We start from the raw sequence: 13781 nt of genomic DNA, 5'->3' as shown, positions 1-13781 counted from the left end.
GATCTGCTTGGTCGTGATTGGCAATGAGACTGCCAGCAAAGCAGGTTAAAGACCCTGTGGCATCCCGGTCTTTGATCACTAGGCAGGCAGGTAACTCACTTGGCATATTGGGCCCAGCAGTCATCACCTAGCAGTCGTAAGGGAAATGTGGATTTAAGTTGTGCTGTGAATGCACAGGCTAAAGAAATGGAATGATACAACCTCTAAGGAGTCTTCTTTGCCCTTCAGGTATAATTCTTAACGAAGGAGAATGGATGATAGAGCAGAGGACCACTCGACATTCATGCATAAGAAAATAATATCAACTACCTTCTTTAGACCTATCCTCAAAGAACAACATAAAACTCATGAAAATTTTATTTTTTGTTCTCAATTGACTTCCCTCAACAGGTGTCTGTTCTCCCCTTCTCACCTGGCTCCCCACTCACTGAATTGTTACTTGTAGGCAGGACCTTTACTCATTCATCTTTCTTCAGTAGTAATGTTTGTTGAATAAACGACTCCGCCTCTTGAATTTAGATTGTGATTCGCTTGTGTAAGGTGGTGTCTAACATGTTGTTGTTAATGATTACTGTGAAGAGAGAATTTTCTATAATTTGTTCACTATATTCATTGGGATCAATAAAGGTGAGTGGGGGAAATAATTTAGTATTCTTGTGGTTTATGAATCATACTTTTACTTTCTGAGTAAATACTGCAAATAGTGATAGGCCCAATTGAATATTTGATGATATTGCCTTTTTTCTACTTCTTTCTACTCTCCAAAAATAGATTTATGTTCCTTTCTGTTCACCTGGGGGTTATTTCAAATACCTTCTCTCCAATTCCCACCCACTACCTATGGATGAACAGAGACTTTGGACCCAAAGGAGGCAAAGATGCTTCAGTTTAGACATTTGCTGGCAGTAGAATGGTCTGACTAAAAGTGTTCTCACACACCTCCCAGCCGACTCAGCAAAACAGATATAAATCAGCAGGAAGACTGAGTGGGTCTCTGATGAATCCTGCAGTAACTGTAGATTCAATGAGCTATAAGCACAGTTCCTAACTACACAGAAAACTGAAAGGAGTTTTTTCTTCTGTGCTTTTCTGACTATTCCCTGTATGCTTTCCACTCAAATGTTTTTGTACTCACATCAACAATTCCAAAATCTAAAATCAACATGAATTCTCTACATGATAAGTACTGAGGGTGCAATTGGAAATGGTAGTTCTAATCTCTGCTCCATGTTACAAGTGGAAATAAATCTTCATCATATTACTATTTCATGGACTCCCCTGTCTTTTGTGATTTCTGAACGAGAAAATCCCTCGGCTTTCCTGTGGAATCAGGAATTTAACAGGAAATCTGTTAAGTCAGGTATTTAACTATCTCTGGGTTATGCATGTGATTTACCAGAGAAACAGAGAAGCAGACAGATTTCCTGTTTATAGTTTAACACTCCAGACCTAGCCATTTCAAGAGGAAAGAAGGGAAAGTTAGATGTGACAGCACATTATAGCAGCATCTCGTTGTTTTTCATTGTCTGTAAAATTCCTAGGAAAAGGATTTACCTTGACTAATCTGGGTAAACATCTAACCATCTGTTTATTTTCAAACTCAGCATGGATGAAGCCTCTGTGTGCAGAAGATTGTGGTCAGAATTGGCGAAGTTGTACTCAATCATTCATTTATTTTATTCAGCAAACATTTACAAAGCCTCTTCTAGGAATCAAACACTGTGGCCTGGAAATTTTTTAAATCAAAATATTTTAAATTAAAAATTTCTTCAGTTGAGCTCTCAGTCTAGAATTGTAGATGTCAATACATTGCTATATTGCAGTGTAACACAGTGGAGGGGGTTATTAAATTCTCCTCCTTTGAGACAGTTCAGAGGAAACAGCATGGGATTGATATCTCTTGAGAGATGATAAAGAATCTATTGGATGGGAAATAAGGTGGGATGGGAAAGGGAAAAAATATAAAATGCTTATCTCAGTCCACATGGAACTTTTAGAAGTTTGGGAAGTGGGCAGCTATAATATTAAAATAGCTGCAAACATTTGCAAACATAATAAGGTTATTTGACTATTAATAGTCAATTATCAGTATATTAGATACAATGATATAAAATTTAGAAATAATTAGGATCTTAGAGAGCAGCCAGATCAGACCCCCTTTTAAAGATGGAGAAACTGGAGCTATGCAATGGTAAATGAGTTACACAAGGTCACCCAGTTGTGGGGAAATGGAACCAGGATCCAAGCCCATGACTTCAGATGAAGCGTATTATCTATTCTGTTTCCTTTTATTAGTGGAATGTATCAAGAGTGTAATATATTTGACTTTATTCACTATATTTTAACAACTAATCATTTAGGAGCCTGATAAATAGAAAAGGTTTTTTATACAGTCATTATTTGGAGCACTTATACAAAAACAAAAAACTCCAAAAAACCTATGTGCTGAATATAAGGATTCATATTTATGTGTTACGTAAGAATAGACATGATAATATTTTATGTACAAAGCACTTTCACATGCATCATATTTTGTCCTCCCACATCAAATGTGTGGGGTAGCCATTATTGCCCCCATTGTACACATTAGGAAACTGCAAGTTAAACTTTGTGACAGAATGCCACACAGGTTCTAAGTAGCAAAGTCAGGGTTCAGATCCATGTTTTTCTACTACAGTTGCAGGATTCTTGCTATTACACTCCCATTGTTTCTCTAACACGTGAAATATCCAATAAATACCTGCACTTTCCCAGATCATTCAGGTATTTAGTAATAGTCTCTGTGACCTAGCAATTTTCTGGAAGCTTTCATGGATACAAAGTAGCTTAGGATGTTATCTTACTTTCAACAGTGTACCATCTGGCTGAGGAAGATGGGACTTGAATAAAATGTGGCATAATATGAGATAGGTTTTAATAAAAAATCAAAATTTGTACCAGATTTAAGTACAGTAAGTATTCTTCAGATGCCAAATTACATCAGGGAAATACAAGCCCTCTGATGATTTATTTTGTAAATCCTAAAATTGAACTCTACCATCAACTTACTCTACATTAATAACTTATTTAATGCAATTTATATGCATTAATGATTCATTAATAAACTGAAAAAATGCAATTATAGAAGTCCAAGAATAATACTAATGCCAAATGACAGATTGTGAAAAAATTCATGTCCGTCTTGAATTTCAGCAAGGGAGTGATATTATTCGGTCTTCTTCATGGATGTGAAACTTTAGACTTGTCACAGATCCAGTTTTCAATCAAAACCCTTTAACTGCAGAAGCATCCATTCTTTGGTGGTGCTGGGATATTCACCTTGCACTACTAGACCAATTAAAACTGTTGCACAAGTCAGTTACTAAGGGCAGGATTTTATGCTTCAAGAAATAGTGCCAAAATTCCAGCCCTGCAAACTGGGACCTGAGAACTCTGTATTCCATCACTGATCTTTTTTTTTAATAGACAGTAAAAGGTGAGAAATGCTATTTCAAAATTTAGTCCTGTACTACATTTTCTGAGTAATTTGAACTTACTTTCTAAATTCTGCTGAAAGATGATTTATATTTTGTGAACGTTTAGCATTATTTTACAGTTTGTTTTCCCTGTTGATCCACATTTTGCTATTTTTAAACCTTCATTTTTCCATATGTCATGGATAATGGCCAATTGTGTTGCCTCCTGTGGAAATAACAAAGATAAGAGGTAAACACTGGCTTCCCTTACGAAGGACTTGATTACATCTGAGTTGATTTTTACGGTAGTATTTTCACTACCTGTTGTTATTTAGGGTCACATTGGGGACATTTGGTACTCCTGACTTTGATGACGTTTTACTCCATTTTAATTGATAACCATGTGAGGAACTACCTTAAATGTCTAACTTTGGGAGACTTTGACACAGTGGTTCTCAAGCTGGCCACACACTAGAATCTCCTGGGTGTTTTAAGAAAAATACTGTTGTTTGGGTCTCACTTATCAATCACCCATAGATTATGACTCAACAGGCCTGTGGTGCAATCTTCATATTGGGATGTTTAAAAACTTCCAGATGATTCTAATGTGCAGCCATATTTAGAGAGGTACCACTTGGTTTAGAAGAAATCATCCTAAAAGCTAAGCAGCAATGTCTTTTAAAGAAGTCACCAGGTAAATCTTTAGTCAAGAACTAGAAATACTATGGTCAACATGAAACCAAGACTCTCACTAGTAAAATCCAAGTACTATGCTACTTCTAGGCAGTGGGGTGTTAGTAAGTGTTTAAAACTATCTCCTCAAGAAACAAAGCTCTAATTGGTTGTGTTTTGCCTCTTTCCTTGGTGTAAATATTCCCATCATGGCTGATTTCTTTCTTTCTTTTTTTTTTTTTTGGACACGCAGTTTGTGGAATCTTAGTTACTTCATGGACCAGGGGTGAACCTGGGGCCCTCGGCTGTGAAAGTGCAGAGTCCTAAGCGCTGTACCGCCAGGGAATTCCCAGCATCATGGCTGATTTCAACCTACCAATGTTTTAACAACCGGCTTGCCAAATTCCTGAAAATCTATCAGCTCTTATGAAACAATTTGAGCTAGCTCCAGCACACCGCTGCTGCTAAGAGAACGACTTCCAAGAGAATGACATCAGAGAAGTTATTTACCCTTTGGGGATTAAATGTATTTATTTAGACCTTGTTTAGGTTAGAGTAGATAATCATCAATTGCCATCTTAAAAAGTTGCTTAGATTTGCAGAGTTATATAACAATGGTTGTTATATAACTCTCTATATACTTCTATGCCTAGAAGTAGCATAGTTCTTGGATTTTACTAGTGAGAGTCTTGGTTTCATGTTGACCATAGTATTTCTAGTTCTCGACTAAAGATTTACCTGGTGATTTCTTAAAAAGACATTGCAGCTTTTTGATTGTTTTTACTTTTGTGTAAATAATATTCTTAATAAAGTTAGTCACTTGGTGTGCAAATCAGTATCAACAGCTCTGAGATCCCGTAAATTTCTCCTCATTTTGGGATCCCGTGAAGCCCTCATCTATTTGAACATCATGTGTGTTACTAGATAAATAATAACAAAAGATACTTCTATAATGCTTATCCTGTGCCATGCACTGTTCAAAGCACTTTACATATATTAACTTATTTATTATTCACACTCCTTGAGGTGTGCTCTATTATTGACCCTATTTTTACAGGTAAAAATACTGAGGATCTGAGAGGTGAAGTAACTTGCCCAATGACACACAGCTAGTAAGTAGCAAATTGGAATTTGACCTAGGCAGTCTGACCACTCTTATCCAGCTTATATCAAAAATGACTAGAGAATCACAATTATTTTCTGAGACTATTTTTGAATACTACAGAATTCTACTGTTTTTTTTTTTTTTTTCCCTCTCCTCTCTTCTGGTTGTTTGAAGATCTTTTTCAAATCTAACAATATGTATCACCTGCTGAAATAATTATTTTGTTTTCCTCATTATCAGTGTAATTCCACTTTTCCTGTTATGAAAGCAAAAGTACCCATGATTTTTGTATAATAGTGCAATTATATTTATTGAGGAATACATTTTTATGGTGAGTCATATTACCACAAACCTCTAAAAATCGCACCATAGTTTTTAAACTCTCCTTTTTTGTGGGTTAATCTAGCTGGAGCCAAAGAAATAAAACCCCACCCTGGTTATGATACCTCCCAGACGTATTGGCTGAATGCCCAGAGGCAGAGAAGGACCAAGTGTAGCCTAAACAAAATTGTTTGGAAATAACTTCAAACTTGCATAAAATTTCAAGAATCAGACTAATTCAAAGAGAACACATACAGCTTTTACTAGGATTCATCTGTTGTTAAATTTTACCCCGTTTGCTTTATCAATTGCTCTCTCTGTATGCATGTATGTATTGTGTGTCACACACCCAACACTTTTTTCTAAATTTTTTGAGAGTAAATTGTATACTTTATGGCTCATTACTCCAAAATAGTTCAGTGTATATTTCCCAAGAATAGGGGGATTCTCTTACATAATCACAGTAAACTTCTGTCTAATTTATGACTTATATTCCAATTTGCCAATTAACCTAATATTGTCCTTTGGAGTATTTATTTTATCTCTAGTGCAGGATCCAGTCTGGGATCATTTATTGCATTTAGTTGTCATGTATTTTTAGTATAATTTAATCTGGAACATTTCCATAAAACCTTTCTTTGTCGTCTATGACATTGACATTTTTGAAGAATTCAATTAACACCTCCTCCCCCTTTTTAATAGAACATTCCTCATTTGGAATTTGTCTGCCGTTTCCTCATGATTAGATCTAGATAAGGATTCCAGGCCAGAATACTGCATAAGCCATGTTGCTTCCTTCTCAGGGTATCACATTTGAAGGCACGTGGTTTTCATCTACCCTCATTGATCAGGTTAATTTTGATTACTCAGTAAAGAGGTGGTACAGTTTTTCCACCGCATGGTTACTATTTTTTCCCTTGTAACTAATAAGCAATCTGTGCGGAGGTATTTTAAGACCAACCTAATATCCTGCTCCTAATCAAAATTTTGCTCTAGCTTTTACCTCCATTGACAATTCTTGCCTGAGTCAATATTGACCGTGATGGTTGAAAAAATGACAATTTTTCCAATCACAGCACCTTTTCCACATTTACCTGTCAGCCTATGACAGTCTACTGTAAGGAAGACACTTTCTTCTCTCTCTCTCTCCCTCTTCCAGTATGTATTCATGGTTTCCTCTTTGTCACCCAGTGTTCTATAATTTACAATTTTTCTCTATTAGTTTCTTCTCAAATTGTCCCAGTTTTGTCCAATTGAGAGCACCCTCAAGCTGACTCTGATATTTTGGTGACATTTCTCTATTATTTGGGGGGAAAGCTTCCTTAATTTCTGGCATAAAAAGATATTTCAGGCTTACGTTGTACCTACCCTGCTCTCACATAAGAATCAGCCATTTCTCCAAGGAACCATCATTCTTTTTAGTGGAGAATATATTAGACACCAAGATCTGAGTGCGGGGTGTACTCATTCCTACTGAGATGTCTTTGCTTGTAAGCTCTTTAGGTAGATAGAGCTAAGAAATATATGCATGTGTACACACATATCCATACATATGAATTTACATCTATTCCAATCCATTTGCCCACAGTTCTTTCTTGCCTTCCCTCTGTCATATTTCTATGTGCCTTCTTCCAGCAGGAAAATTCTAGCCCCTAACAACATCAAAATATATTCTCATTTGCTCAATCATGTAATATATCTGAAATAGTTTTGTTACCTGGGCAGAGTGGTCCCCTATTTCTGCCTGTCAAAAATCAGTTGGACCCTGTAATTCCATGCCTAGTTAATATTCAAAAGAAAAGGAACTCATGTTTCCACAAACAGCCTTATACAAGAATGTTTATAACAGCTTTATTTATAGAAGCCGAAAACTGGAAATAACTCAATTATCTTAAGAGAAGGGATAAGTAAACTGTGATATATTCATGCAATGGAATACTACTCAGCAATAAAAAGGAACAAATTAATGTTGCATGCAACAATATGGATGAATTTCAAAAACATGATGCTGACTTTAAAAAGGCAAACAGAAAAGAACACATAATGTATGATCCGATTTATATGAAGTTTGAGAACAGGCAAAACTAGTCTACAGTGATAGAAACTAAATCACTACTTGCTTTTGTTGGAGCTGGGACAGGGCAGGACATTGACTGGGAAGGAGTGTGAGAAAACATTCTGGGATTAGGGAAATGTACTATATCTTGATCAAGATGGGAATTATATGGGTGCATGCATTTGTCACAACTCTATCTTTAATATCTGTTCATTTCACTGTCTGTAAATTAACCCTCAGTTTTCAAATTGGCTGGAGTAGCGGCTGCCCTTTTTAGCTGAAGCTAGAACTCCTCATTGTAAAACATCTCCTTCTTCTAGTTTGCTTTACTTCTGACCCTCTAAACCCATTACTCTCCTGGTCCCTGAAGGCATTTGAGTTTGCTACCCCAATCAATATATTTACTTCCTTTTACTATGCTATTACTTCCTTTTACTATCATTTCAAATATTTAAAATACAACATAAGTTAGAACTTCACAGATAATTAAATGACATTATCCATTCTTTAGGTCTGACCAATATACACACTTTAATCTTTACAGTAATGACGTGCATACAAATTGAAAATGTTTAAATAACACTGAAATTTAGATTAATCCTCAGTTTAGGCCTTTGCTTATCTGATCTATTAAGACAAAAGCGAAAACAAACAAAGTGCAGTGTAGTCAGGCCTCGCCAATGGAAACAGCTGATTTCCAACATCAAATGATCAAATATCACTTCAATGAGGAAACAACTTTCTCAGACCTTCTCATAAATTCTGGTGCAGACCACGTCCTTCATCTTACATTCCTTTAAAAAAAAAGAGATTAATTGAATATCTAAAACTCAAACTAAGTGACAGCAAATTTGTAATAATAACAGATATTATAAGCAATCTTATAAGATTAAACTCAGAAAGAAATAAAATATCAGTATGTCAGTCTCCAGGAATTTGGAATCATGACCATTGAAACAGGGGAAACAGTTTTAAAGCTGATCTAAGTTACAGCAGAGGTATATTTTTTAAGTGGCAAGTTTTCATGCATAATTGGCACAGATTTAAATCTACTAAAACAGTGGTTTTCAAAACTATCTGCACATCTGCATTATCTGGGGAACATTTAAAAATACTGATGGCTCCTCCTCTCCCAAGAGATGTGCATTCAGTTGATCTGTATTGGGGCCCCCATACTGGTATTTACTCCCCATGTAAATCTGCTGTGGAGCTAGGGCTAAAGCTCCTCTGTACTAAAGAAAAGAATGTTCAAAGAACTACATAAATCTATCTATAGTCAATGTGTGTGTTGATTAGTAAGAACAGAACCTGAGACTTAAAAAAATTGTTAGAGGTCATCTCATATAACATTTGTCATCATTTTTATCTGCCAACTACAAAAGGTCTCCAATGGCCTCAGCTTGAGTTGTTGACATGTTTTAGTCCAAGTTACTATGGATTCTTGGAAACAAAATGCTTAGCTATCTACAAATATTCTACAATTGACTGGGGATGTGCTTTGCTTTTAAAACTTAGATTTGCTTTTCTCCTTGTGTGTCTAAACTAATGAGGTTTACCCATACTTTTTTTAAAATCATTTTTAGGTGTTGTTATTTCTAAAATAACAAATGGGTTGTATCATTTCTAAATTCTTGAATCTGAACCTGAAGTACCTGTAGATGAGTCTTTATAGTTCAAAGATCACCCAAACATTAACTCTGACTTTATTCTTAGCCATTCTTATCCATTTGTATTGCAAAGAAAAGAGAATATTTTGAAAATAATATAACCATTTTCTCTATTTAAATGGTAATATTTATGTATTTAGAGTAAAATTACTCTTACCACTACCATTTTTCCATCCACCAACTTTCTCTTTATTGTTGTCTCTTTGCCATCCCATTTCTGTACTTGATTCAACGAGCCTCTTGCCAAAGTTACAACGCTCTGCAAAGATAGGTTTACATAATTGACTTGCTTGGACTTTGGTTGATTAAAGAAGCAGTTCATTCAGTATTGAATCATTTCCATAACAGATGTTTTATGAGACACATTCATTTTCAACAGAAGGGAATGGTCTACCCTTTTGAATACTAGCAGGAGTAATCTTCTCTCTTAAAGTAGTAGATTGGACCAAATTTGAAGAGAAACAATTAAGTTTACCTTTGTTTTTCTATTGTCAGCTGTGGTTTCTTCAAATTCCTGGCCTAGCTTGAAGGAGATCTCTGTATCTTTAAAGGTACTTTCAGTTCTTACAGTTATAATATCCCCTTTTTTGCTGATGATCACTCTTGGTTTGGCCAAATTTCCCAGTTTTCTGGTGGCTAATCCCACACCTGAAAATCAAGATACTGTTAGAATTTTGTTGACCGAGAGAACCTCTACCTAAAGGGACTATGGGTGGCCATATTTTATGCTCAGCTGTGCCTCAGCTGTGTAGATGGCAGGTAATATCACTTACTGTTAAGGACCTTCTCCCATGTTTCATTACCTAATGGAAACACATGTCCACGGACTTGAATATTTTAAGTTTTGTTATTACAAAAGTAATGCCTGCAGATTTTAAAGCTAAAAGTGTTTAGCTTAAATAGTGCAAGTCATCTATTTTTAACACATCCAAACCCATGCTCCATTAAAAACTACTAATTATAGTTTTGTATGGATCATTCCAGACATTTTAGCTTGTACACATAAATATCTTAGATATATTTTTTAAATGAGACTATGACTTATACATGCTATTCTATGATTTTTTCCCTCAGTAATATATTATGGATATAGAAAAGAATTCCTCCTATATCCTTGATAGAAGCTCATTTCTGAAATTTTTTTGTAGCCCCTAAAATGATCTGTACCATTACAAATGATCATAGATAAATAAAATAATTTAAAAATTTTTTCTACATTTGAAAACAAAACAAAATTAGACTCTTAAGTATTATTACTATATTACCCAAGATTATAGAAATACATGGAAAAATAGAAATGTCAAATGAGAGAGATACATGAAGAAAAAACTAGTTATATATAAATATACATCTATTTACATTTATATATACATAAAGAAGTGTGAAGAGTTAGAGCCAATAAAGAGTGAACTATACTCTTTCTTCTAATTCTGATTAATCTTTTTTTTATTTGATATGATTTAGGGCCGTGCTTTTCAAACTAAACCTCTACAATAGAGACTAAGAATCTACATTTTACCAACACCCCCAGGTGTCTTTATGCACTCTAATATTTGAAAATGACACAATTAAGGAGTCTTTCATCGAGACTTTCTTATATTGTATTTTGCTTCTTCCTCAGCTATAAAGTAAAGTCCATAAATTTAACCAGTCTTATGGTATGGATCTATTCCCATAAGTTCCCATAGTTTTCCAGGCAACACAACATGATTTTGCTCATTTTATCTAAAAATAGAACCCTTCTTATATGCTTTCTGAACAGGTAAAATTACAAGTACTTTGATGAGCATAGCAATTAGAGGTCATTGGCTTCACTCTCTACTTATTTATACAGCTCTGGAAATTTCCAAAGACTCTTCACACCTTTGTGCTCATATCTATGGAAAATTCCCTAGAAATAGTAGCAAATAAAGTTGCTATACTAATGACTAGACTTTCCATCTCCATCCACTGTTCCAACTCCAGGAAAGCCTGATGTTAATGTAACTGAGTTTGAATTCACTGCCACAACACACTTCTTTTTCTCTCAGTAACTTTCCTAGACTGTGAATATCCTGTTTTATGAAGCATTCACTTTTTACAAACTCTTTATCTACATAGTTATGTAATAACAGACAATCTAGAGGTAGAGACAGAAAACTTCTGGTTTAGCTAAGCATCAAAATTTTAAATTGAGGTTTTCCATTAACTTTAGTATATTCAACTCTTTATTTCATGAGCACTTTAGTTGTTGTAAATCTAACTTTCAGGAAAGCCAGAAAATAGGTTGACTAAGCTTCTAAGATTTCTTTCCTCCAGGTTTGGAACGAAAACCTATTGATATGAAACTGCCTTTAAAATCAGTGGGCACTCTAATGCATTTAAGCAGCTCTTATCTGAGTTAAAATCTATTAAAATTGCCACAAATAAAATGCAAATAAATTATCTGATTGACACAACAGAAGATTAATCCCAGAAGAGGCTCGTACTTCAACCTGTGCAAACTCCCAGACTCCTGGAAAAGGAGTTAGAAGGAAATAGTCATGCATCTTTCTCAAAAAGGATCCTCTCAATTAGAACAACAGAGAACATTTCTTACCCAGAGCTTTCATGTAATCATCAAAGTTCTCACTGGAGACAAGTTTCCAGGTGCCTAAGAATTTGTTGCTCATTGTGATGGATGAGAATTCAACACACTGGTAGGTGAGATTCAGGAGACTCAAATGAGATGCTGAAGCCTCAGAAGATTCTTTTCAAAGATGTCCACAGCATGTGACTCTCACAGAGACCCAATGGGGAAAAGCAGTGTCAGGACTGGGCAATGAATGGCTCTTCAATCATCCACTGGGACAAAAGAGAACCTCACATAATGTCTCCTTCAGTCTCCAAAAATGTTTATAAAAATCAATGACAGTACTATTTGAACCTTCAAAAATTTTTTGGTTGCTCTTACATTTTTAAGAAGTGCTTAGGTCCTTAATGCTTTGGAAAAGAGTCCATCAGTTGAGTCCTATACCAAATTAAATTATATGAGCATGAATGAATGAATGTGCGTGTATGTGTGTGTGTGTGTGTGTGTGTGTGTGTGTGTGTATTTAGGCATCTTGTTCACTCTCAATCCTGAGTCTGCACAATTAAGAATTCTTATTGAAAGAGAATAAAGAGAGGAAAAATGTCCATGAGTATTGTGATAACTGCCTCAAATATGTTGTGGGAGAGAAATGCAAGGGAGCAGTGTGAGGAAGTATTCATAGGTAAGGGAGGCTTGGCATAGTTGGCATATCCAAGGCAGGCAGAGTAGGCAGACAATACGGTCAGTCTATTACAGCAGAACACAGAAATTGCTTTCATGGGTGAACAAAAAGTAGCACTATAACATGCTCTTTGACCACAGCAAAGATTTTCATCTTAAAAAAACCTTAGTTCCAAATTAAGCAGGTTCTTGGTTAATATAACAACATTGAGTTTAAGTCCTTTAAAATAAATCTAAATTTTAGAAAGGATTTTCTACAAAAATAATATTAATATATATTGAGAGCTCAATAGTCACTGTGCTAAGTTCTTAATATAGATTATTTCATTTGATTCTCTCAGCAACTCCAAGAGTAAGGCATTATTATTATATCCGTTTTACCAATGAGAATACTGGAGCTTGGGGAGGTTAGGTAACTTCTGTCCAAAACTTGAATAAGGTGAGGTAGGATTTGAACTTGGTATTTTTTCTCAGTGCATAGATGTTAGGCCATTATCTTACACTGCTCCTGCTATAACATGTGTGCTGGAGGCCCTGGCCAAAGATCAGGCAATACTGACATCACCATGGATAGAGACACTCATTCTCTGCTCAAAAAGCAAGAGAAGTGAAAATCAAGAGATGGGGCATCCAGGTTATATGATACATCAAAGTCCCAGTCTTTGACCAAGGGGAACAAATATGAAACCACTTTGAACATAAGTGTTACTCTTGGGAATACCAAGTTGATGCCATATCCTTTCTTAGCAGTTTTTCTACATTGACATTAATCCTGGCCTTGAGACAACAGATATTACCAGGTTTTATATATTTAGTACACAGTTTGGCACTCTTCACAATAATGAAAATAACCCATTATTGATTTACCCATAACAGGTAGAGTCACTGACCTCTAGGGCTCATGTTACCAATGCCATAGCTGCACCATAACCATTGCAATTATGTGGTTAGGGTCCAAGTTGGGTAAAAAATGTAGAATTATACACAGTGAGTCCAAGTGTCATCTTAAATTACTTGTGCCTGTATAACTCAAGGTGGGAATGAAATAGTGAATAGAAAAATTCCTCAGTTAACTAGCTAACCCAATCCTAGACCCAGGAGAATGTCACTGGAGGGAGTACATTGTACTGGGATATAAGATACAGCTATGAAAGAAAGGGCTTTTGATTAGTGGAATATGTTATTTTCCAAAACACTTAATAAAAATGAATAATGCTTTGATTGTGTCTTCAAAAATTTAGGTATTCTGCCTAAACCTATGAAGAACTTTCAA

The 13781-nt window shown here is 35.4% G+C and overlaps 1 protein-coding gene across 1 annotated transcript; it reads right to left on the bottom strand.

Annotated features, from left to right (window-relative positions):
• Nucleotides 1-8112: 8112 nt before the first annotated feature.
• On the bottom strand, nt 8113-12291 carry LOC309614802 (myelin P2 protein). The gene is made up of 4 exons (XM_082363656.1): nt 11855-12291; nt 9752-9924; nt 9434-9535; nt 8113-8403 (listed from the first exon to the last, which is right to left on the bottom strand). The coding sequence occupies exons 1-4, from the start codon at nt 11925-11927 to the stop codon at nt 8353-8355; spliced, it is 399 nt and encodes a 132-aa protein (XP_082219782.1). The 5' UTR covers nt 11928-12291; the 3' UTR covers nt 8113-8352.
• Nucleotides 12292-13781: the final 1490 nt, after the last annotated feature.

This window comes from Balaenoptera borealis (genome assembly GCF_965194805.1).
Source record: "Balaenoptera borealis genome assembly, chromosome: 17".
Lineage (NCBI taxonomy): Eukaryota > Metazoa > Chordata > Mammalia > Artiodactyla > Balaenopteridae > Balaenoptera > Balaenoptera borealis.
Note: the sequence above shows the minus strand (reverse complement) of the source record. Positions and strands in the feature narration are given on the sequence as shown.

What these genes read in the sequence shown, in the direction of transcription:
- LOC309614802 (XM_082363656.1), bottom strand. Translation starts at nt 11,927, where the DNA reads ATGAGCAACAAATTCTTAGGCACCTGGAAACTTGTCTCCAGTGAGAAC. An exon ending in TGATTACATGAAAGCTCTGG is followed by an intron (nt 9,925 to 11,854) that starts GTAAGAAATGTT and finishes CTTGATTTTCAG; the next exon opens with GTGTGGGATTAGCCACCAGA. An exon ending in CTGACAATAGAAAAACAAAG is followed by an intron (nt 9,536 to 9,751) that starts GTAAACTTAATT and finishes CTATCTTTGCAG; the next exon opens with AGCGTTGTAACTTTGGCAAG.